The 26500-nt window shown below is 38.9% G+C and overlaps 1 protein-coding gene across 8 annotated transcripts in view; it reads right to left on the reverse strand.

Moving 5' to 3' along the window:
* The window catches only part of UBAP1 (ubiquitin associated protein 1), an 87021-nt gene that overhangs the window by 3441 nt on the left and 57080 nt on the right, over nucleotides 1–26500 (reverse strand). For 4 of the 8 annotated variants that reach the window (XM_037009840.2, XM_037009841.2, XM_017657639.3 and 1 more), the window contains 3 exons: nucleotides 26459–26499; nucleotides 10881–11005; nucleotides 5119–6054 (listed from right to left, as the gene is read on the reverse strand). In XM_037009840.2, coding sequence (XP_036865735.1) covers nucleotides 5119–6054; nucleotides 10881–11005; nucleotides 26459–26492 — 1095 coding nt within the window. In that variant the 5' untranslated portion in view covers nucleotides 26493–26499. Of the gene's footprint in view, nucleotides 1–5118; nucleotides 6055–10880; nucleotides 11006–25159; nucleotides 25386–26458; nucleotide 26500 lie in introns of all 8 variants that reach the window. The other 4 variants (XM_037009844.2, XM_073228118.1, XM_037009842.2 and 1 more) reach the window with 2 other exon arrangements.

Below are 26500 nucleotides of genomic sequence, written 5' to 3' on the forward strand. Positions count from 1 at the left end.
GCTAGTTCACAGCTGGGCCCAGCTCCCAAGAAGCATGGAAAATGTTTCAACAGAATTTTATTTCCTTCTTTGGAGAGGGAGGGGAACACCAGGGGTTAGGAGGCAGGGAATCCACCACCTAGAAGCATGTCCAAAATTACAGAGCTCTAACAAGATACTCTCCTCAAAGCCAGTTAGGAAAAGCTAAGACTACAGGTCTCAAGAGGCCGCTGCTTCCACCTAACCGTCTCCCCCACAGCACACTGCCCACAGCCCAGCTGCAGGGCTCAGTCATTAGGTTACAGGAGTCACTAAAGAGTAGATTGGATCACACTAGTCTGGCCATTTTGCAAGTCCCAAGATTTTCTCTCTTCAGGGACAGGATCTACCTGGGCTTGGGAATACCAACAGCCAAAATAGTTTTTGGGTTTTACTGCTGACACAATTGTTAGTACATTAAGTGAGCTCCTAGACATCAGTTACCACGTTACAGGCGTTTTGGAATCCCTGGGGCCTGGCTTTGGGCTTGGCACTTATAAGGCCCTGATCAACAGCTGTTGAATAGAGAGAGGCCTATTAGATTTCAAAAGGGGAACACTTCATTTAACACAACAAACTGACACTGATTCTCCTTCCCCAAAGCCCACTAATATGATAATAAAACATTTAAATTTGTTATTAGCCTTTAAGGTCAAAGAAAAAAAAGGGAACAGCAGTAGACAATATATTCAATGAAACTTTACAGAGGCATGATAACTAGCAGAAGCAATGAAGTTATAAGTGGGAGAAAGGTGAGTCAGTCCACAGAACCCCTCAAAACTCGAGAGGGACTCAGCATTTGGAAGCAACAGGTACTGGTGGGGTAAGGCGAGGGCACAACCTCAGAGATCATAGTAGTAAACCCCTCAGGCATAACCTCCCTTACCCTGTCCCAGCCCTCTGCAGGGGGCAGAAGGTTTCCTCTCTAGAAAATGTGAACCAGACACCAGAGAGAACTAGGAACACCCGGCACCACAAAAGCAGAGTGAGGTGCAAGAACCAAAAGGGAGATTAAGTAAAAGGCTGTAGCAGTCTCCCCGACCTTCCTTAGCCCTCAAGCAGAGTTCTCTGGAGAAACGTTAATAACCCCCAAGACTTTTGCAGGCTGACATTTTGCAGAGCTCCCTTCAAAACAAACTTCAACCTACAGTGAAGTTAATGATAGGCAAGCACACCCCAACACACACATTCCCCTCCTTTTCTTTGTTGTTTTCTTAAGTGCCTTGCTCTTAAACATGAATAGAAAGCGAAAGCCACCCACATAAGACCAAACCAAAACAGAGAACTGATAAAGCACTTGGAAACTTAAAATATGACAAAGTAAAACATTTAAAAGGTTGAGAATAAAAAATAAAGGTTAGAAGATAGCCAAGGATATATCCCAGAAAGTAAAACATAAAGACAAACAGAAAATAGAAAAGGATAGGGAATCAGAACAGTCAAGGAGGCCCAACATGCAGCATATAGGAATTCCACAAAAAGAACAGAAAACAGAAAAGATATCCAAAAGATACTATTAAAAAAAATCCCAGATTCCAAAAATGAACTGAACCTTAGTTTTGAAAGGATCTAGGAGGGCTCACAATGAATAAACAAGGCCCATCACTGGTAAATTTCAAATGAAGACCCCAAAATCTTTTTTTTTTGCGGGGGGCGGGGAGGGCAAGTATGGGTAGAAGAACTCAACAGCACAGGAATGCTAGAAACCAGAAGAACTTACACTTCAATTAAGAATGTTTTTTAAGGGGGTAAAGGAGGAAAAAAAGGGGGCAAAGGGAGCAATGTCTTGAAAATTCTTAAAGTGTCCTCCAATTAAGAAATCTAAATCCAGTCAAAATTCACACACGAGGGTAAAATTAAACATTTTTGGATATTCATGGACTCAAAAACTGGCAGGTTAGTCAATATGTTTCAACAAGTTTAAATGGGAAAATCATTAGGCCTTTGATGGCTCTCAGAGCATTTGGACAAAATCAGCCACAGGTGTACCAAGAAACACAAATTTTTTAATAGGGCAGTTTGAGAAAAAAGCTGAAAAAAACAAAAACTCACAGTAGGCTGTTTGAGCTCAGCAATAAACACTTACCGAATCATAATAATGTGAACAATAACTGAAAGGAAAGGAGCGACACATAGCAGCAATTCACCGGAGAGTTCCGCTTTATTAGGGAAAGGTGCTGGGTTATATAGGAGGGGGCATGAATTGATTGAGGTGTCACTTCTACGGGGCTGGTGGCTGTTGGCTAGGTGCTGGGAGTGGGAGGGGAGCGAGAGGTGATTGGGCTTCAGGTGGTGCCGGCGGGAACCGAGGACCCGAAGAGAAGCCGGAAGTTTGCCATCTTACTGGTGGGGGCCCTTCAATAACAGTTAACCTTCCCCAAATCTGTGACAAAGTATCATGAAGGGAGGATATAGGAAGGGTGGAAGAAAGAGGGTCTGCTGTAAGAGCTAAATCCTCAACTGCTAAAACAGCAAGTCTTAAACTCTAAAATTGAGAAATTTAGGAAAAGCAATATAAGCTTATTTACTTAGATATACAGAGACCCCAGCAGAAATACCTTAGAAAGTTAAAAGTGTCTGACTGGGAAACAAAATGAGTTGGGGAGAGATGAGGCAGAAAGCTACTGTTTTTCAACGTAAGCCTTTGAAAGGCAACTTAATTAAAATTTGCTTGTATTTGATAAAAAAATTTATTTTCAAAATCTAGAGATGGAGAAGGTCTGCACAAGTATTAAAGCAACAGCAACATAAAAACAATCAACAGATTCAAATAAACTGGTTTAGGTTAAACACCTAAAATCTAGAGAGTCTGTATGTCAACAACTATTTAAAATACAATTTAAAAGCAAACTGGCACTACTCTTATGAATCATTCATAACTCAGAAGTATAATAGAAAAGGCAGAAATATTTTGCTGAATTAACTGTGAAAGAGTAAGGAATATATCCCTACCTGGAAAAAGAGAACCCAATGGCAGAATGTTTAACAGGTGAGAGCAAGGGCTGACAGGCAGTGGGAAGAGACACTGGCTAGGGCTAGGTCAGGCAGTTCTATGCTAAACTCAGAAAGAATAAGGGCCCGTAACAAGACTGTTTCTCTCAACACGGTCCCATGGATTTCTCAACTTATAACAGTTTATTTAAACAGTAAACATAAAATCAAAATCTGCTGATGGACAGTATCTGTAATGGGGTATGTGGTGGGGATTTGATAATGGGGGGAGTCTGGTAAACATAATGTTGCTCATGTAATTGTACATTAATGATACCAAAATAAAAAATAAAATAAAATAAAAATCTGAAAACAGACCCAAGTGCTGGGCTTAAAATAGCCAATAAGAGCCAAATGCCAGGAACACTTCCCTGGGAGTTCCTATGTGAAGGGTGTGTACAGTCCAGTTGAGCACTCCCCCTACCTACACCCTCTCAAGTTACTAAGCTAGAGCGAAGTGCTTCTTTCACTCGGAAAGGTTCTCACGGTGGGACTCACAGACACACTAAGGGCCACGATGGGAATGAGGCTATCCATGCTCCTTGGGGGTTAAGAATCATGACTTCCTTAGAAGAACACCAGCTTTGTTTACATCTGCCCCTTGAAGGCAGAAAGTCCCCCAGCCAGCAAGCAGCAGGCCCCCTTCCATCCTGAAATGGAAGGGTGCAAAAGAAACTCCAGAATAAGGCAGGTCAAAGAATTACAAATGTTCTGATTTGAGAAAGACCTCTGCCATTAGTTCCTTGGCTTTGGTCTCTAAATGGTTTCTAATGTTAAATTGGGGGTAGGGAGAGGCAAAGTTTTAGCTGATGATTCCGTCTTTCCCCAGAGTGCTTGTAATTTCTCTGAAGTATAAAATGTATCATGAAGAGGTGTATCCTGCTGACCAGAGCCCAACAACTGACCAGGAGGAGTGAGGAGGAAGCACATTCCTAAGGAGGTAACCAGTACTAGAGAGCTATACACTATGCAGTTCACCTGGGCCAAGGTACATGCTGCTTTACAAGCAGCAGTGTGCTCTCCGATAAGGGAAGTGCTTGCAGAGAGACTATCATCCACCAGGAACTTTGCATTCGCTGCAAGCCAAGGCTCGCCTTTCGACCAGCTAATAGCTGGTATTATGGTTTGTAACTGATAACCCACCAATACAATCAGACACCTTTCTGGCTCTACATATAGTCATTTTGATTAACTATCGTTTTAAAATTCTGAACTGGTACAGCAAAACATTCTAGGACTTCTCTAATTATTTCTATTCTAGGATGAAATAATGTGCTGTTCTATGCTGCTGAAACAACCACTTCAAGAACTAAGCCTGCCCTATGGTGACAAATCAAGGAACTTTCCTGTATCTGTAACCTTTTTGTGACAAAATCAGATTTTCTTCAGGGTGATACAAATTGCAGCTTTTGGATCAATCCATCTTTCAACACAGAATCTGAGTTCCAACCTTCCCTTCTCCCTTCCTTTGGGGAAAACTAAACAATCCTTAGTAGTAAGCAAAAAAAAAAAAAAAAAAAAAAAAAAAGAATGGAAGAATTAAAACCTGCAGGTTTAAAAATGACAAATTTCTACCTTTTCTTGAATTTCCAGTACAAATTATTTCCCAGTTTCTAAGGCACTATTTGGTCTGAAGAAACATAACCCCAAGCTAGCTGAACCCCGGACACACAAAAACCAAACTTGAGGGCAGAATGAGATGGACAGAGGCAAGCAAGGGGAAGACAGAATGAAGTACCAGCAACCTTAAAAAAAGAAAGGTAATAGGAAAAAGTAAAAAGGTACAAAGAAAGCCATATTAAAAGGCTAGATAAGATGTAGCAGCACAGCAAAGAACAAAATGATTAGGCAGAAAAATATCATTCACACATTATCTTCTCAAAGGAAAACACCAGAAAGATGGTAAGAACAGCAAATATTAACCAGGCTTAGATGCAAAGCTAATAATCCTGCTCCTCAGGAAAATAACCTGAACCACATATTCAAGCGAGACCAAGTTGGCCATGCCCTACCTTGCCCTAAACCTGGCAAAGAAGAATATGAGGGTGGCAACTGCTAAGAACTCAGAAATTGTTGGCGCTCTCATTTAGGGGGATTTCAAAGGCTTACCGTGGGACCTGTACTTGGAGGTGATGATTCTTCTGTGCACACAGACAAGACAGAGTGAGAAGGCATATGGGAAATCAGATCAGAGGGGGTCAGGCTTGGCACTTCTGTGCCACTGTCCAAGTTCAAAGCTGAAAGCCCAAGAGTATGATGCCCATTGAGCTCACTGGCACTGCTTTGGGTGGAAGGCGTGAGGGAATTCCGGAACGTGCCGTTGCGGAGGCAGGATGTGCTATGGAAAGTGCTTGCCAGCTGGGCTGTCTTCTGACTGCTGTCATCAGAGTCAAGTTTGGGGAAGGACAGGGATTTGATATTGCTTACTGCAGGGATTGGGGGGAGGGGCACTTTGGAGGACAGCGACATCTTTTCACAGTTGCCCAACTGTGGTAAGGTTATAAAGCCATTGGGTTTGTGAAGAGGCTTGAAATCTAGAGCTGCCCGCTCCAGGGATGCCAGGACCTCCTCATCCTGTAACACAGACCCAGAGCCGCCTCTGGGCAAGTTACTGTCCAATAACTGAGCCATAATAGGTCCAGTGGTTCCTACCAGAATGTTTCTCAGCTCTTCCTTCTCATCAATAGTTTTCAGTTCCAGATTATCAAATGGGTCTTCTTCACACTCAAAGTCAGCAGGATTGAAATCTGCCTTTGCGTGCGGTGGGCTGAGGGCCTCCTGCTTTGTGGTGCTGCTGCTGACCCGAGTTGGGGTGAGGATGCTGTTGTGCTGTAAGCTGGCGAGGATGGGGTTCATAGGAGGTGGCATCGTGGTTGTACTGGGAGTCCTGGAAAAGCTCATCGTGCTGTTGCTCTCGGCGCCACTCTGAGATTTCACTTTAGCTTCCGCTTCCCCAGCTTTGTGCTGTGCTTCCCGCTGGGCTTCTTCAATTTTTTTAACACCTTCAGCCCACTCAATGGTCTTTTTTTCCAAAGAAAAGTCATACTACAAAGATACAGCAGAGAAAGGAGGTGTGAACCCAGGTGCTGCACCTCCCTGACTCAATTCCTCCACCCATTTCACATCCTCCTCAACCAGCACTGGGTGAGGATTGAGCAAGGCAGCATTTAAGGTACACAGGATGATTCCCACTCAGGAAGGCTAAGGCTCCCTGACCTCTTATCGTTTAATCAAACTGTGGTCCCAGATTACTTCTACAAAGAGTTCCCACCACCTCTAATCCTGGATACCAAGCCAAAAGTACTTTGCCACTTCCCTTCTCTCCCCTCAATCCAATTTCTTTCCTAGACTCCTTCACTCAGGCAGGGCTCAGCCACATTCTCTGAAGCCTTTCTGATAGCCAGGCGTTCCTTCCTCTTAATAACTCTTACCTGTCTCTACCATTTGATGCTGAGCTCATGTGACCACATGTAGCTTTAATCTCTAGTCATTAATCTTTCTCTAAACACTTCCCCCAACAATATCACAAGCCTCCCATGGGCAACACCTGGGCTTTAGACCTTCCTAGGGTATCTATTAGTATCTATTATCTAGCACAATGCCCTAAACAGATCTCATGCTCAATGACAACCACCCCTTAACATTTAAGAAGCACTTATAAAGCGCCACACATGATTCTAAGCACTTTTTACATAGTAATGCTCTAGATTTTCTCAACAACCCTTTAAAGCAGGTACTGTTGTTACCCTCACTTTACAAGGGCTATGCCCAAGGTCATAAAAGCAGGTAGGTGGTAGAGCCTGGATCTGAACCCTGGGCAGTCTGACTACAGATTCTATGCTCTTAAACTACTTTCTAATAATTATAATGAACAGATTGTACTCTAAATTCAGGAAAACTGCTTGTTAAGAAATCTAGGGAGATGGTATTAGGACACTAATCCACCACTTCCCAGGCTGCTGGCTTCCTGAATAAAGCAAAGCGACCTCCCCTTTTCACCACACTTGTCTCTCAAGTTTTGGCTTTCTGAGCAATAAGGAATCAAATCTGGGTTCAGAACTAAGCTCTGGCTGTGTAATAATTTCTAGAAACATATGCTGCCTCATAGTACAATCTTTCAATAAAGCATAAAACATTTTTTAAAAATCTACACATACTCAAATGAAGATTTTACAGTGTAAACTGCATACAGATTCAGTTCACTGTTCCTTAACAGCTTAAAGCATAGCACAGTTCAAAACAATTTAATTCGCACATATAAAAAAAAAATGCACCTATTATCTAAAATGAAATTCACCTAAGACAGGAGAAAACAAAATCTTTGGTGTTTAAAGCACCAGAGCTAACCATAGTCTGTGTGCACATTCAAGGTTGAAAGACAGTAAGAGTAATAAAGAAGGGAAAGGAGAGGAAAGAGGTCTACCTACTGCCAAGACTAGAGTTTCAGGGTAGAAGAAACATAATAAAGTGCCTCTGGTCATTCCCACATCTTTCAGCTTCAAACAACAAAAGAGAAGCCTAGAAATGCACATGTCAAGAAGTTAATTCACACCCCTGAGCAGGCTGTTAGGCCCCAGAAAGACACCTGGGGGGATCATGGGGCTTCCTTTCTAGCAATAACAGAACAGTCAGAAAACAGCAATGGGCAAAGACTGCTGCTTCTGTGGAGGAAGTCTAATTTTACAATTAGTTTCCTTCACCAAATACTGAGACTGTAACCAACTTCCCACCACCTATAAACACATGTCTCTGAAGCTTTACTCCCAAGAACAACTGGAAATTTGTCCCCTTTTTTTAAATAAAACTTTTACTGAGTTCTGTGTTTTAATTACCAAAATAATGTACCATACTTGGAACACATAAAAACACAGAAAAAAATAGATTATGGTGAAAAATAAGATTGTGGTTTGAGTGTACAATAATAAAAAAAAGCATCATTTATGGAGTACCAGGAACCAGAATAAGAATTATAAATGCATTATTTTACTTAATCCTTCTAACAACCTTAAAAACTTATTATTCCCATCTTACAGATGAGAAAATAGAAGCCTGGAGAGTTGAAGAAATCTGGCAGACTGCACAGCTATTACATGGCAATTCCAGCCCATGAATGAGTGACACCAGAATCTGCTCTAAACCATGACACTATGGCCACCCCCTACTACTGTGGCCACCACCACTACCACCCCACATTTAATGAAATCTCTGTGGACCCTGGCTGCAAAGACTACGTGTGTATTTTACTGGCTCACGCTAAAGGATTTTTTAGCTGAAAAATCAAATTTGTTCTGTCATACAAGGGCAAACAAGATAAAGTTACAGGAAGCTTCAGATATATCTGTCTTGGGCTCCAGATTTAATTCTTCTCTAGACGAGGGGGAAGAGGGAGGGGTAGTACCAATACCACAGCCAAATCCCCAAATGGAGACCCCAGGCAATCAAAAATTTAAGGGCACTATTACAGAGAACAACAACAAAAAAGTCAACTGCCCCACACAGCAACAGAGTTCAGAGCCTTCATCTCCTCTTTTGTTATTACAGGGTCCTGGGAATACAGTGGGCACAGGACAGGCACTTATCAGTGCTTCACACTACAAATAAATAGGAAATTCCCAGCAAAGTCTAAAATAGCACAATTTGGGATTCTAAAGTTTTCTGAATGAAGAGATGAAGCAGTGAATAATATGAGAACTACTGACAGAAGATGGAGGCATTTTTAAATCATACTGCTGATAGTATCCTGCACACAGAAAGGTGTTCACTGAATATTGTCTCCAAATGAAGAGAACAGGTAAAACTTTATAAGGGAAATTCTGTATCTCTTCTTGGCCCATAACATCTCCATACATAAGGAATTATCTACTCAGGACTCAAAAACATGTAAGACGCTCAACATCATTAGTAACTAAGGAAATACACATCAAACCACAAGAGACCATGGCACACCCACAGTGTGTATATAACCAAAAAAACAGTAACAACAAATTGGCAGAGGTGTGAAGAAACTGGAACCCTCATGAAGTATAGACAGGATTGTAAACTGGGGCAGCCACTTTAGAAGATAGTCTGGCAATTCCCCAAAAGGCTGAATACAGTTACCCTATGACCCAACAATTCCAGTCCTATGTATGTACCCAAGAAAACTGGAAGCATATTTCCACACAAACACCTGTATATATAAATGTTCACTGCACCATTATTCCTTATAGCCAAAACATGGAAACCACCAAAATGTCTATCAGTTAATGAAAGGATAAACAAAATGTGGTATATCAACACAATGGAATATTAAGCCATATAAATGAATTAAGTACTAATACTTCATCTGTAACATGGAGAAACCTTGAGGACATACACTATAGTCACAAAAGGTTATATGTTGTATTACTCCATATATATGATACACCCAGAATCGGCAAATCCAGAGAAAGAAAGTAGACTTAGTGATTGCCAGGGGCTGGGGGGAGGGAAATATAGGGAGTGACTGGTAACAGGCACTGCATTTCTCTTTGCAGTGATGAAAATGTTCTGGGAATTTGATAGTAAAGATGATTATATAACTTGGAATATACTAAAAACCACTTATTTGCATACTTTAAAAGGGTGAATTTTATGGTATGTGAATAATTTTCTCTTGATAAAGATGTTATTAAACAAAAATAACTGAAATTCTCCCACTATGATGACTCACTGCATACAGACTGCAAGATTAAATAAATAGTTTTTAGAGTAACATGGTGATGTGTTAGTGAATCCCCCAGAAACAAAACTTCTTTGGCAGAAAGTTGTATTTTTAAAAATCTTAACTCACAAGACAAAGTGTTTGAGAAACTTCTATTTTTCTATGTGTTTCCCTCTCTAACTGAAAGCTCCTTGAGGACAGTAGTAACTAAGGCATTTACCTCTATCCTCAGCTCTAGCAGAGCACGGCTCAAAAGCAGGCATTCAATAAATGTGTGTTTAAAGAAGAAAGGAAGTCACAAAACATAGGAATATTTGCTGCTTTTAAGAAGTAATTCTACATATTTACATATAACTCAGCTTTTCAGCTTTAAAGATGGGAGGATTGAGAAAGAGGCTTTTCAGGAGATGGCATTTAAGCAGTCTAGAAGAATAAATAAATTTTAACAGGCAGACAGCTTTTAGTACAGCAAGAAAGAGAAGAATATTCCAAGTGGAGAGAACAGTCCATGAGAAAAAGCATGGTATAGACAGATGATACACACAGTATATTCAACAAATGGTTCATAACCTAGTTTGGCAGGAACACAGTGGAAATGATCAGCTAAGGTGCTTTACCATAGCTTATGTCTAGATTTGATTCAGTAAGGATTGGTGAATTATTATTTTTTTAATAGAGATGTGAAAACTTAAAACTTAAAACAAATTATTCTAGAAATAATTTGTAAAACTGAAGGAAAATGCTGTAAGCAGAGGGGCCAGTTAAAAAGGCTACTGTTATAGCCCAGGCAAAAAAATAAAGATGAACTGGATGATAAAGGTGAGACACAACAATGAGAAATATATTATCTAACTTGAGTGACCAAAAAGATAATGAGGACATTGAGAGAAAAGGAAAAGAGGTGAATAAGCAAATTGGGTTTGCTTTGGACAAGGCACAGAATCCTAAGAATACACAGTCTAACAGATTACACAAGATCTGTAATAGATATTTAAGCACATTTAAGGGTGTGTGTGTGTGTGCTCATGCACGCATGCAAGCACGAGTAAAAGAATGTGAGTCAAACAGTACAGGAACAGTAAGAAATACAAGGGATCTGAGAATGATTTTTTTCTACTTCACTATATGGCAAATTCTTACTCTTTAAATTTTTAAATGCACTAAACTTTAACTAAAAATCACCACTTACCTGTACTTCTCTGACAACCTGCAAACAATCAGGCAAGGAGAAGCCAATAGGTAGGCCAACTTTAGCTGGTGTTTTGAATTTGTCTCCTATTTTAAATGGGACATCATCAAGGTAACTGAAAGTCCCTACAATCAAAAATAAAGTAGAAAGTATCAGCAAAAAACTCTATTATTTGTTTTGCTATTATCTCTAGGATACATTAATTTATGCTACCCTAAGACTAGAAGCTACACAAAGTTCCTCTTTCTGACTGCTTACCTACCTTCTCCTGACCCTAAGTCTCTAAGGAAAACTTAAGCCTATTTGATCTTACTAGGGTTTACTTCCAATTGTACCTACTGTAAATACAAAGTGCCCACAGCAGTCTCCCCAACACCCACTACCACCTGCCCTCAACTCCTAAGGGTCACCTCCTTGCTCCCTGTACCCAAGTCACAGTGATTCTCTGTTCCTCAATCACAACAGGGTTAAGCCCACATAAAAAACTGCACTGGGTGCTCTATCTGGAATGTTCCCTCAGATATATGCATGACTTACTCTTTCACCTTCTTCAAGTCTGCTCAAATGTCACTTTCTCAGTGAGGCTTACCCTAACCACCCTATTTAAAATTACTACACTGCCCTCACTACAGTACTCCCATGTTACCATCTACCTTTTGCTTTATAGCACTTCTTACCTTCTAATATGTAATTCATTTTTAAATTACATTTATTGTCTGTCTTGCCCAAAGGAACGTAAGCTCCTTGCAGGTAAGATTTAAGTCTCTTATTCACTGATGTAGTCTCAAAACCTACAACATTGCCTGGCACATATTAGGCACTTAAAAATACTGCTGAATCGATGATAGAACATGAACAAAAGAACTTCCTTGATTAAGATTTCTCTGCTTTAGGATCATTTCTTAATTGGTACAAAGATAGTATTCTAGTTTTTGTTTTCTAAAGACTACATTCTGGAGCAGATGTAGAAAACTTAAGCAGCATAGCACTTTCAAAAAAAGAAAAACCAGACAAGACCATGGGAATCAGAATAAGATTAACAAAAGACACAAGCCATATGAAACCAAACTGTTTTAACTCCCTAGAGGTTCTCTGCCTATCACAGATGAGTAATACAGAAAGACCAGGACAGCACCAGTGATTTATATAGGGCCAGGCAAAATGAGAGTGGCTCCTGTATATGACTCCCACTAGCTACACACTATGGTTTCTTTGCTGGACAAGGTTTGGGGTTAACTTACTGGCAGAACCATCATGACAATGAAACAGCCTATAAAATGAGTAATGCTTTTTGAGTATTAGTGACTAGTAAAGGCTTGCTTCTGGACATCACATTAGTGTATTTTCTTTTTTTTTTAAATTGAAGTATAGTTGATATACAATCTTGTATTGGTTTCAAGTATACAATACAGTGGTTAAACAGTTACCCCCATTATTAAATCCTCACCCCCCCTCGTACGATTACTATCTGTCAACATACGAAGATTTTATAGAATCACTGACTACATTCTCCATGCTGTACTACTAGCCAATGACCAACCTACATTATGATTTAAAATTTCTGTGCCCTTTTATCCCCCTCACCCTTTTCACCCACCCACCCCAACCCCTCCCTCACGGCAACCACCAGTCTCTTCTAAGTGTCTATGAGTCTACTGCTATTTTGTTCATTGCTTTGTTTTGTTTTTATAGTCCACAAATAAGTGAAATCATATTGTATTCATCTTTTTCCACCTGGCTTATTTCACTGAGCATAATACCCTCTAGCTCCATCCATGTTGTTGCAAATGGCAGGCTTTCTTTCTTTTTATGGCTGAATAATATTCCACTGTGTATATGTACCACTTCTTTATGCATTCATTTACTGATGGACACTTTGGTTGCTTCCATATCTTGGCTATTGTAAAAATAGGGCAATAAACATAAAGGTGCATGTATCTTTTAGAATCAGGGATTTTGTTTTCTTTGGGTAAATTCCTAGAAGTGGAATTACTGGTCACATGGTATTTCTATTTGTATTATTTTTGAGGAACCTCCATATTGCTCTCCACAGTGGCTGCACCAACTGACATTCCCACCAACAGTGCAGGAGGGTTCCCTTTTCTCCACATCCTTGTCAACACTTATTTCTTGTCTTTTGGAGAGAGGCCACTCTGACTGGTGTGAGGTGATCATCTCACTGTGTGGTTTGGATTTGCATTTCCCTGATGATTAGCAATATGGAGCATCTTTTCATGTGCCTGTTGGCCATCTTTATTTCTTTTTTGAAAAAATGTCTGTTCAGGTCCTCTGCCCATTTTTAAACCGGGTTATTTGGGGTTTTTTTGGTGTTGAGACATATGAACTCTTTATATATTCTGGGTGTCAACCCCTTATCGAATAAATCCTTTACAAACATATTCCCCCATACTGTAGGTTACCTTGTTCTTCTGCTGATGGTGTCTTTGCTGTACAGCCTTTTTATATGTAGTCCCACTTGTTCATTTTTTGTTTCCCGTGCCCAAGGAGATGTGTCCAGGAAAAAATTGTTCATGCTTTTATGTTCAAGAGATTTTTGACTGTTTTCTTCTAAGAGTTTTATGGTTTCATGTCTTACATTAAGGTCAAAGACTGATCTCTTTCGAGTTTACTTTTGTGTATGGAGTTAGACAGTAATCCAGTTTCATTCTCTTGCATGTAGCTGTCCAGTTTCTCAACAAGAGTATTGAAGAGGCTGTCTTTTCCCCATCATATATTCATGGCTCCTTTGTCTTTTAATGGACCATATATGCATGGGTTTATGTCTGGGCTCTCTATCCTGTTCCACTGATATATGGATCTGTTCTTGTGCCAGTGTATTTTCTTGAGTGCTCAGGAACACAGTAAGACAATTCTACCTCTTCCATTGAGGTCTCTCCCTTCTAAAACCTCTGTAGATTTCAAAACCTACCAAGCTCAAGATATCTATCACTCCCATTTCCTGAAGCAGATAATGCTCTAGTACACCTGAAACCCACCCTCTATCAGGAAGAAGGTCCCTGTTCCCATCCCTGGGATGAGGGTGTCTCTCCTTGCCATATAACGTCAAGCCAGAACTAAAACATTTTACCGATCACTCCCTCAGCTAGCAAATTAAAACCACAACTGTATTCAATTTTGTGATTTTTCTGGGGCATAACCAAAATTATTAACACTCTAGGAAAGTTTCCAAGTTGGTCATATCTTTAGAAGTGCTGTTTTCTCAGGATGACAATGCCTTTCACATTCCCACCCTTATATACTTATTTCTAGTCCCTTAAGAATAAGCCTAACAACTCCCTTCTCAATCACACACTACCCAGTTCATATCGCCACCTCAAGTCTTACCACTAGGTATTATTAATATGTTTGTTTCCTTATACTCCTCTAGAGATTGAGCCAGAATATCAGTGTCCCTTAGAAGGGATAAATGCTTCTTATCTACATATCCCAAACTCAGCATATCTTGCTGTCTTGCCAATGGGTTTCAGCCCCGGGTAAGTTGGCTATGGATTCAATGTGACCAAAGAAATTGACAGCAAAACATGCTTTGGGGTGAAAGGGTTTATTACCCGGCTTGTTCTCCCGGCAGTAGGTCAAGCACAAACATCCCTGCCTCTGCCCAAAGCACTGGGCCCAGCTCTTTATAGAGTGCAATAATAGCTTATTGCCTACTAAAGGTGTGGAAGCAGTAGCCTAGCAACAGGCCAGTTACATCATCAGGGGGTTTAAGTTCAGTGAATATCCTGGCCATAGGAAACCCAACTTCCCCACACTTGCAGATGAGATTTTTCTCAACAGGTAAACAACAAAGAAAGAAGACAAGGTCTTAAACTTGTTTTATATTGACCCTCACCACCCATACTAACATACACTGAATATTAAAATTCAAAATTTTACCCAAATGGCAAGACTAGTCATGAAAATGTTTTAACCAAGTACTCATGCATCTTGTAAGCACATTTTTAAGATTCTGGACAAAGTCACAACAATGTACCAGGTGCCAAACAGGTAACTATCAGATACCATCACAGCCTGCCAACAAACCTAAGCATTGGTTTCAATACTAAAACCCTCTGCCACTTATGAAATACTTTATGTTACAGAGATTAATAGCTAAATTCTTTTTAATTTTGAAGAATTTCTCTCTCTTCCATGAAAACAGGTGCTCAAATGTTTGAAAGTAGATTCTAACTTTGGCTAGTGCCCTGATTAACTGGAAACAAAGCTGAAACTAGCATTTTCTCAGAAGCATTGGAAAGCCTTATAGTAAAGAATCACAAAATTTAGTCTTTTAAGCAATTTTTCTGTATTCCAAGTAGTTTAACTGTATGACACACACGCATTAGAAGATAACACATACAAGCATGTATGATATACAAACATAAGAAAACCTACCCACATAATACTAGCAAAATTTTCTTAAAAGAATATCTCTTGTAAATTGCTAATGGGGGATGATGGGGAAAAGCAATCTACAACAAAGTACTACAGATATCTGAACCAAATGAGAATATCTTTTAAGAAAAATGTTGCTTCCTTGCCCACCTTTCAGTTAGTAAACTAAGACAGTGTTGTATACACTGATAGCTTATATTCTATAAATGGAACTAGGCGCTGGCTTAGGGACCTACTAGATCAAGCACAATACCTTTAAACAACTGCTGTGTCTCTTCATTAGCACCAGTTATCTACTTTAAAAAGCAGTTTCATGTCACTGACAAAGCCAGTGCCAAGGTAATTTAGCACATCCCCTAACCATCCCTGATCGTATTCTTTCAACTTTGTTAACAGGGAATGAGCAACCAGTTGTATGATTACTGGGAGGAGGAGGAAGGGATAAAGGGCAAAGAGGCACCTACGGAGATAGCGACGATGAAACATCCTTGATTGACGGACAGAAATGACTCACAGAGCAATCAGTGATACTGGGAGGGCTACAAAGAGTATTTCGTGCAAATATAACCAACTCTGACTTAGGAACTGTTCATTTATATCCAAGATATCAGAACACTATTTAAGGATGTCAATTTCTCTTGCTCTCGATACATTTTGTTTTTAAAACAGATTCAGTATAAACTCAATTAACCACATGGCTCAGAGAATTAAACACTGTGGCTAACAATTTTGGAGCTCACCCCAAATATCTTTTCATTTCAGTCTTTATTACTGAAAATCTTTCTAAAATGTCTGAGGTCAATTTTCAAAAAGAAAGTAAGTGCATCTCTGATGGCAGTGCTGTGGCAGCTCCCTGAAGTCAGGTTCTGCGCATCACTGCATTACCTGCTACCAGAAGACGCTGGGCTGAATGTGTAATGACTCAGGATAAATTCTGGGAAGGCTTCATTCTGGGTGCTCTTTCTTTCTAAATTGTTGATATTTATTATTTTGTGATCTTTTTTTCTGGGAAAAAAAAATGGTATAACTCCAGAAGGAGGAGAAATTCTTCATAGAAGGTAGCAACTGGATTACACTTACTTTGAATTCAAATTGAGCATTCAAACTGAGGTTTTTGAAAAAGAACAAGACAGATGGATGGATTAAAGATGGCAGTTTGAGAGGTGAGACAGAGACTTCCTCCTAAAATGGCATATAATGCGAAAATATAATTACCGCAATTAATCCTGAAAGAGCAACAGGAAAAAGGGCTGCACCAAACTGCATACACCTGGAGAAGAGAATAAACCTCACGGAACAGAGTAACGTACAAAAAGCTGTGGCCTGGCAGGACCCAAACCCTTCCCCGCAACCCAGCTCACCGGTGGGAGGAAGAGAAACAGAGCAGGGAGGTAGTGGAGGACTGGGACTGCTGAATACCTAATTCTGGAGGTCTACTCTGTGAGCACAAACCTACATTTCATGGTGCTTTCCTGGTACTCTCGTGATCGGGTTGTTGGAAAGCTAAGAAAGGAAGAATACCTGGAGAGACTGAGATTCCAGTGGTTTGTGGAAAGCAGGGATCCAATTCTGGCTGCTCTGGGACAAAAGAAAGGTGGGCAGTCTGAGAGACTTCCTAACAGCAAGAGGGCTGCTAAAGGGGCAAGGATTGCACAGAGCTTACTGCTCAGGAGAAAGGACAGGTAGACAAAATTGTCCAGGTGCACTTTGCCCAGCGAGTTGGGAACTTTCACAGTCTTCAGGTGCTCCAGCTCCTTGGCTGGCTACACAGTTTGAAGAACCCCCTCTGTGATACGCAGCCTACCATGCCTTTCTTCCAGCCAGTCTCACCTGGCTCGCAAACTGGCAAACCCTACCCTGGCATTAGGCCAGCCAGAGGGAAGCCCCGTCTACAGCAACTACAAACACAAAGTATAGAGGCTTACACCTGTGTGATCAGTTCACTGGTTCTGGCAGTGGAGGGAGGCATAGCAGCCGGGAAGCAGGAAAAAAGTCTTTCCTCCCCCCAGGCACCAATACCGCTCCCCTGCAACCATGAACATTGCTCCAGGGGCTGAGCAGCACTAGAGAGTAGAACTTCTGGGCACTAGAGAGTGCCATATACAAATATCAAATGCCAAAGGAACCTGGTTCAAAGTAAAATTATGAATACAACACCTGAGAAAGATCCAATGAAATCAACCTCATGAATCTTCCTGAAAGGGATTTCAAAATAAAAATCATTAAGATGCTCATGGAGGTACAGAAAAACATTCAAGAACTCAGGAATGAATTACGGTTGGAGATCCAATCATCACGGAACACAGTATCAGAAATGAAACGTACAATGGAAACTTTTAAAAGCACATTAGATACAGTGGAGAAGATAATGAATGAAATAGAAATTAAGAGAAGAGGAATACAAAGAAGCTGAGACACAGAGAGAAAAAAGGATCTCTAAAAATGAAAGAATATTGAGAGAACTGTGTGACCAACCCAAATGGAACAATATTCGTATTATAGGAACACCAGAAGAAGGAGAGAGAGAAAAAGGGATAAAAAGTGTCTTTGAGGAGGTAACTGCTGAGAACTTCCCTTTCTGGGGAAGGAGATAGTCTCTCAGGCCATGGAGATGCACAGATCTCCCAACACAAGGGACGCATGGAAGGCAACACCAAGACATATAGTAATTAAAATGGCAAAGATCAAGCATAATGACAGACTATTAAAAGCAGCCAGACAGAGAAATAAGATCACATACAAAGGAAAGCCCATCAGGCTATCATCAGACTTCTCAGGAGAAACCTGACAAGCCAGAAGGGAGTGGCATGATGTATTTAATGCAATGAAGCAGAAAGGCCTCAAACCAACACTACTTTATCTGGCAAGATTATCAATTAAATTTGAAGGAGGGATTAAACAATTTCCAGATAAGCAAAAGAGGAGAGAACTTACCTCCCACAAAACATCTCTACAGTGCATTTTGGAGGGACTGCTATAGATGGAAGTGTTCCTAAGGTTTAAAAGCTGTCACCAGAGGTAATAAAACCACAGTAAAAAAAGTAGAACAGTTCACTACTAAGCATATGCAAAATTAAATCAACTATGCCCAAAGTCAATCAAGGGATAGATAAAGAGTAAAGAATATGATACCTAATACATAAAGAATGGAGGAGGAAGAAAAGGAGAAGAAAAAAAGAACCTTTAGATTCTGTTTGTAATAGCATATTAAGTGAGTTAAGTTAGACTCTTAGATAGTAAGGAACTTAACCTTGAACCTTTGGTAACCACGAATCTAAAGCCTGCAATGGCAATAAGTACATATCTTTCAATAATCACCCTAAATGTAAATGGACTGAATGCACCAATCAAAACACACAGTAATAGAATGGATAAAAAAGCAAGATCCACCTATATGCTGCTTACAAGAGACTCACCTCAAACCCAAAGACATGCACAGACTAAAAGTCAATGGATAGAAAAAGATATTTCATGCAAACAACAAGGAGAAAAAAGCAGGTGTTGCAGTACTAGTATCAGACAAAATAAGACTTCAAAACAAAGAAAGTAACAAGAGATAAAGAAGGGCATTACATAATGATAAAGGAGTCAGTCCAACAAGAGGAAAAAACAAATAAATACATATGCACCCAATACAGGAGCACCAAAATATGTGAAACAAATACTAACAGAATTAAAGGAGCAAACAGAATGCAGTGCATTCATTTTAGGAGACTTGAACACACCACTCACTCCAAAGGACAGATCCACCAGACAGAAAATAAGTAAGGACACAGAGGCACTGAACAACACACTATAACAGGTGGACCTAATAGACATCTATAGAATTATACACCCAAAACCAACAGGATACACATTCTTCTCAAGTGCACATGGAACATTCTCCAGAATAGACCACATACTAGGCCACAAAAAGAGCCTCAGTAAATTCAAAAAGATTGAAATCCTATAAACCAACTTCTCAGACCACAAAGGTATAAAACTAGAAATAAATTGTGCACAGAAAGCAAAAAGGCTCACAAACACATGGAGGCTTAACAACATGCACCTAAATATCAATGGATCAATGACCAAATCAAAATAGAGATCAAGCAATATATGGAAACAAATGACAACAACAACACAAAGCCCCAACTTCTGTGGGACGCAGCAAAAGGAGTTTTAAGAGGAAAGTATATAGCAATCCAGGCATATCCAAAGAAAGAAGAACAATCCCAAATGAATAGTCTAAAGACACAATTACTGAAATTGGAAAAAGAGGAAGAAATGATGCCTAAAGTCATCAGAAGGAGGGACATAATAAATATCAGAGAAGAAATAAATAAAATTGAGGAGAATAAAACAATAGAAAAAATCAATGAAACCATGAGCTGGTTCTTTGAGAAAATAAACAAAATAGATAAGCCCCTAGCCAGACTTATAAAAAGAAAAAGAGAATCTACACACATCAACAGAGTAAGAAATAAGAAAGGAGAAATCATGACGGACCCCAAAGAAATACAAAGAATTATTAGAGAATATTACAAAAAACTATATGCTAACAAGCTGGAAAACCTAGAAGAAATGGACTTCCTAGAAAAATACAACCTTCCAAGATTGATCAAGGAAGAACCAGAAAATCTAAACAGACCAATTACCAGCAAAGAAATTGAAGTGGTAATCAAAAAACTACCAAGAGCAAAACTACCAAGAGCAAAACTCCCGGGCCAGATGGATTTACCACAGAGTTTTATGAGACATACAGAGAAGACATAATACCCATTCTCCTTAAAGTTTTCCAAAAAATAGAAGAAGAGGTAATACTTACAGACTCATTCTATGAAGCCAGCATCACCCTAATACCAAAACCAGGCAAAGACCCTACCAATAAAGATAATTATAGACGAATATCCCTGATGAACGTACATGTAAAAATACTCCACAAAATAATAGCAAACCAAATTCAAAAATACACCATGAGGATCATACACCATGATCAAGTGGGATCCATCTCAGGGATGCAAGGATGGTACAACATTCGAAAATTCATCAACATCATCCACCACATCAACAAAAAGAAGGACAAAAATCACATTATCATCTCCATAGAGGCTGAAAAAATATTTGACAAAATTCAACATCCATTCATGATAAAAACTCTCAGCAAAATGGGAATAGAGGGCAAGCACCTCAACATAATAAAGGCCATATATGACAAACCCACAGCTAACATCATACTGAACAGCGAGAAGCTGACAGCTTTTCCTCTGAGATCAGGAACAAGATAGGGATGCCCACTCTCCCCACTGTTATTCAACATAGTACTGGAGGACCTAGCCATGGCAATTAGACAAAACAAAGAAATACAAGGAATCCAGATTGGTAAAGAAGAAGTTAAACTGTCACTATTTGCAGATGACATGATATTGTACCTAAAAAACCCTAAAGACTCCACTCCAAAACTAATAGAACTGATATCAGAATACGGCAAAGTTGCAGGATACAAAATAAACACAGAAATCTGTTGCTTTCCTATACACTAACAATGAACTAATAGAAAGACAAATCAGGAAAACAATTCCATTCACAATTACATCAAAAAGAATAAAATACCTAGGAATAAACCCAACCAAGAAAGTGAAAGACATATACCCTGAAAACTGGAAGACACTCTCTTAAGAGAAATTAAAGAGGACACTAACAAATGGAAACTCATCCCATGCTCCTGGCTAGGAAGAATTAATATCGTCAAAATGGCCATCCTGCCCAAAGCAATCCACATATTCAATGCAATCCCTATCAAATTACCAACAGAATTCTTCAACAAACTGGAAGAAATAGTTGAAAAATTCATATGGAACAACCAAAGACCCCAAATAGCCAAAGTAATCCTGAGAAGGAAGAATAAAGTGGGAGGGATCTCCCTCCCCAACTTCAAGCTCTACTACAAAGCCACAGTTATCAAGACAATCTGGTACTGGCACAAGAACAGAACCACAGACCAGTGGAACAGAAGTCTCCAGACATTAACCCAAACATATATGGTCAATTAATATACGATAAAGGAGCCATGGACATACAATGGGGAAATGACAGCCTCTTCAATAGTTGGTGTTGGCAAAACAGGACAACTACATGTAAGAGAATGAAACTGGATTATTGTCTAACCCCATACACAAAAGTAAATTTGAAATGGATCAAAGACCTGAATGTAAGTCATGGAACCATAAAACTCTTAGAGAAAAACATAGGCAAAAATCTCTTGGACATAAACATGAGTGATCTCTTCAAGAACATATCTCCCCGGGCAAGGGAAACAAAAGCTAAAATGAACAAGTGGGACTATTTCAAGCTGAAAAGCTTCTGTACAGCAAAGGACACCACCAATAGAACAAAAAGGCATCCTACAGTACAGGGAATATATTCATAAATGACAAATCCGACAAAGGGTTGACATCCAAAATATATAAAGAGCTCACACACCTTAAAAAACAAAAAGCGAACAATCCAAATAAAAAATCGGCAGAGGAGCTGAGCAGACAGTTCTCCAAAGAAATGCAGATGGCCAACAGACACATGAAAACATGCTCAATATGGCTAGTCATCAGAGAAATGAAAATTAAAACCATAATGAGATATCACCTCACACCAGTAAGGATCACAACCATCCAAAAGACAAACAACAACAAATGTTGGCAAGGTTGCGGAGAAAGGGGAACCCTCCTACACTGCTGGTGGGAATGTAAATTAGTTCAACCATTGTGGAAAGCAGTATGGAGGTTCCTCAAAAAGCTCAAAATAGAAATACCATTTGACCCAGGAATTTACCCTAAGAATGCAGCAGCCCAATTTGAAAAAGACAGATGCATCCCTATGTTTATAGCAGCACTATTTACAATAGCCAAGAAATGGAAGCAACCTAAATGTCCATCAGTAGATGAATGGATAAAGAAGATGTAGTACATATACACAATGGAATACTATTCAGCCATTAAGAAAACAAATCCTACCATTTGCAACAACATGGATGGAGCTAGAGGGTATTATGCTCAGTGAAATAAGCCAGGCGGAGAAAGACAAGTACCAAATGATTTCACTCATATGTGAAATATAAGAACAAAGGAAAAACTGAAGGAACAAAACAGCAGCAGAATCACAGAACCCAAGAATGTACTAACAGTTACCAAAGGGAAAGGGACTGGGGAGGATGGGTGGGAAGGAAGGGAGAAGCGGGAGAAGAAGGGGGCCTCACAATTAGCATGTATAATGTGGGGGGGGCACATGGGGAGGGCTGTGCAACACAGAGAAGACAAGTAGTGATTTTACAGCATCTTACTACGCTGATGGACAATGACTAATGGGGTATCTGGCGGGGACTTGTTGAAGGGGGGAGTCTAGTAAACATAATGTTCCTCATGTAACTATAGATTAATGATACCAAAAAAAAAGGGCAGAGCATCTGAACAGACACTTCTCCAAAGAAGATGGCCAACAAACAGATGAAAAGATGCTCCACATCCCTAATCATCATGGAAATGCAAATTAAAACCACAATGAGATACCACCTCACACTGGTAAGGATGGCCATCATCGAAAACACAAACAACAACAAATGTTGGCAAGGATGTGGAGAAAGGGGAACCTCTTACACTGCTGATGGGAATGTAAGCTTGTTCACCCATTGTGGAAGGCAGTACGGAGGTTCCTCAGAAAACTAAAAATAGAAATACCATTTGACCCAGGAATCCCACTCCTTGGAATTTACCCAAATAATACAACTTCTCAGATTCAAAAAGACATATGCACCCCTATGTTTATCACAGCACTATTTACAATAGCCAAGATATGGAAACAATCTAAGTGTCCATCAGTAGATGAATGGATAAAGAAGAGGTGGTACATATACACAATGGAATACTATTCAGCCATAAGAAAGAAACAAATCCTACCATTTGCAACAACATGGATGGAGCTAGAGGGTATTATGCTCACAATGGGGCAGAAGAAATGTGAGAAGAGATGATGGCTACAAATTTTTCCAGAGATAAAAGATAACTCAGATTCAGGAAGCTTAGCTAACTCCAAGTAGGATAAACACACAGAAAATCACACCAAACCACATCATAGTCAAAATATTGAAAACAAAAAATAAAGAGAAAATCTTGAAAGGCAGGTGGGGACAGCATATTACATTTAAGAGAACAATGATTCAGTGGCTAACTTTTCTATGTAACAGTGTAAATAACAAATCAACTTTTAAAACAATCTAAAATAAAATATCCTTTTTTCTCACTCAGCAGAAAGGTATTTCAATATCTTAACAGAAATTCAACCAAGGGAGAAATTAACCTCTCTAGAAGTTAAATGGTCAAAAATGGGGCCACTTGGCCTTTCAAAAGAGGGAGTTTAGGTGATGGCTCTATAGCAGTGTGCATGTACTTAACTGTGCGGTTAAAAAAGGTTAAGGTCTTAAATTTTGTGTTATGTGTATTTTATCACATAAAAAAAATCGCTTTCTTCAAAAAATTAAGCAATGGCTTCAGTGTCCAAACCAATAAAATATAGTACCTTTGATATTTGAGTTTCATATAAATCAGTTCTTTGACCATTTCTGGAAAATACAAGAACCTTCGGACATGTTGATTCTGATTACAATCTCCCAATTTAGCACTTTTGTTGTTATTTTAATTTACATATATATAATATTGTAATATATACCTAATTATATTAAATATACATATAAGCCCTATCAAAAAAAAAAGAGGGAGTTTAGTTTTGTTAAGTCCAAAGAGACCTATTTTCTTCCTAAATTAGAATCTCAAGGCATTTTTCCAGATATTAAAAGAGCATTTAATTTGTTTTCTGAAACATTTTTAAAAATCCTTTTAAAGTCAATTCTGGAAAATAACTTAGATAAAACAAGTGGAAAATGAGTTAAAAATTAAAGATTAAATTTTAAAGCACCAGGCTCCAAGAAATGCCTGATTTAAATTGAGCCAATGTTTTACAATTTATATAATATAAGAAAAACATTTTTAAAGGTCTTGAGAAATCTCTTAGTCTTATTTAGGGATATGTAGTTATTAAATGATTGTGATGAAGTTCAACCCCAGTTGAAAAGAATACACTTGAAGGTAAATCAAATACTAGCCATAAGAATAGCACAAGATATAGTCAGCCCAAATATTTAAAATTTAAAAAAGCATTTTAATATTTGGTCATGAGAAGACTTATTACCTCCCTGTCCACACCACAAATGCCCTAGAAGAATTACACATATATACTCATTGGACCAGTCAAATAATATCTAACTTACGGGGAACCAATCCATAAGCTCATTAAGTATCTGTGCCTGTCAGATACTTTCTTGACTAAAAGATACAAAAACTTTAGCTGTACGACACTGCCACTTAAACTAAAAGATCAAGTAGCAAGCAGCACCTAAATTTGGGTGGCCATTCTTGGACCTATGCACTCTACACAAGAAGGCCAAGAAAGCAAATGTATAAATGAAGAATAAAAATGGAGAACACCTGCAAAGAAAAGCAACGAGGAAAGGCTATACAGCTTCCTCAGAGATGAAGGGTATAGTAACCTTGGTTTCCAGCCTTGTAAAGTCAGGCTGAACTTGATTCTTGCACTCAGATACCTGTAAGATTGACTATTAAATATTATCCACTTATTTCCTTTAACTTCTACTCCTTAAAGTACATGATATCTAAATATATGATTCTTACTCTAAAAGCCAACTAAAGTCACTGAAATTCAAGCAGGAGCTCAGTAAATTCAAGTGGAAGAAGCAGAGAAAGAGAAACTTTATTTCTCAAATTTTACTCAGGTAGAATGTTTCATTTAAGCAACAGAATTTTGGTTAGGAATGTAAAGAAATGAAGACAAGTCCTTACTGATGAGGTAACTTCAAAATAACAATCTTCGCTCTAGATTGTTTAGCTGGAAAACATAACCTGGAGTCCAACTAAAATTTTTCACTCCAATCAAAAAGGAGTTCCCAAAGATTCAAGATAGATAGCTTATTTTTTGAAATAAGATTGTAAGATTATAAATTTTTCATTTTTGTTAGTTTCTCTCCCAAGGCCTTTCCTCTGTCCGTGGCTCTGTCCTCTCTTCTCCCTTGAAAAAGTGAAGCAGAGACAACTTCAGTTCTGCTTCTCTACTAATACTCACATACTCTGCAGGAGCCCTGTAATAATCCTTCAACAACAGGAGATATCTTACCTGAAAAATCCAATGCCTGGCCTGTTACACAGAATGCAAATTCCAGAGTTTGAGGGACTTAACTCGAAAAGGATTTAACAGAACATACACAAGTGATATATTTAAGTATTTGCACAATGCAATTCAAAATACTAAAGCTGTTGCATAGAATACATAACCAAGTTAAAACCACAGTGATTGCTGTAACCACCCCAACTTAAGCTAAGTGATACTATCAAGCAGAAGCCACACACCAACATATCACAGTGCAGTCTAGCAAATCATTCTTAACAATGACATGATTTTTAAAATGGACGATCAGCTTTAAAAGCCCTCTTAAAGTATTGTGTTGTCCGGACATTTCTGGTGTTTGTTAACTTAAAACAGTACGAAAGAGGGTCTAATTTTAACTTCTTAGAACTTGGTTCCTCCCAAATACAAATAAAGCTTATTAATGTATTCCATTTTGAAAGGTTATACCTTAGAAAAAGATGACAAACTATTAGTTCCAAATGCAAAACTGTAATCACTATTACTAATAATTCTGTAGCATACTGACTGATCTGCTGATTATGGGTTATTTGTAGTGAATTACATCCTTGGCAGGGGAGGCGTGACCAAACCAAAACATAAAGTGTTAACTAAAGGTTTAGAGTTTTTCACACTTAATATGTAAAAGAACTAAGATCAGAGAATAAGAAAGAAAATGGTTAACTACATCAAAATACTGCTGAAATACAACAAAAACAGGCAGATGCCCTCCTATCTCTGGTAGTTTCGAGTACAATAACCAGAGCATCTCTAAAGTTTATCCTTCTGAAGAAATATTTCAATACTAAAGTTATCTGAAGTCCTTTGAAAATACATGCTACATTTTCATACAACTATTTTTCTCAAATTGCTCGTTTAAACAAAAATCAAACAATGCAAAGTGATTTCAAATTACCTAATCAAATCTTAACAAACCATGTTATCTAACGACGACTTACCATGAAAATCTGCACCCAACTTCTTAGAAGCCATTTAGAACC

The sequence above is a fragment of the Manis javanica genome, chromosome 2 (genome assembly GCF_040802235.1).
Source record: "Manis javanica isolate MJ-LG chromosome 2, MJ_LKY, whole genome shotgun sequence".
NCBI classification, from domain to species: domain Eukaryota; kingdom Metazoa; phylum Chordata; class Mammalia; order Pholidota; family Manidae; genus Manis; species Manis javanica.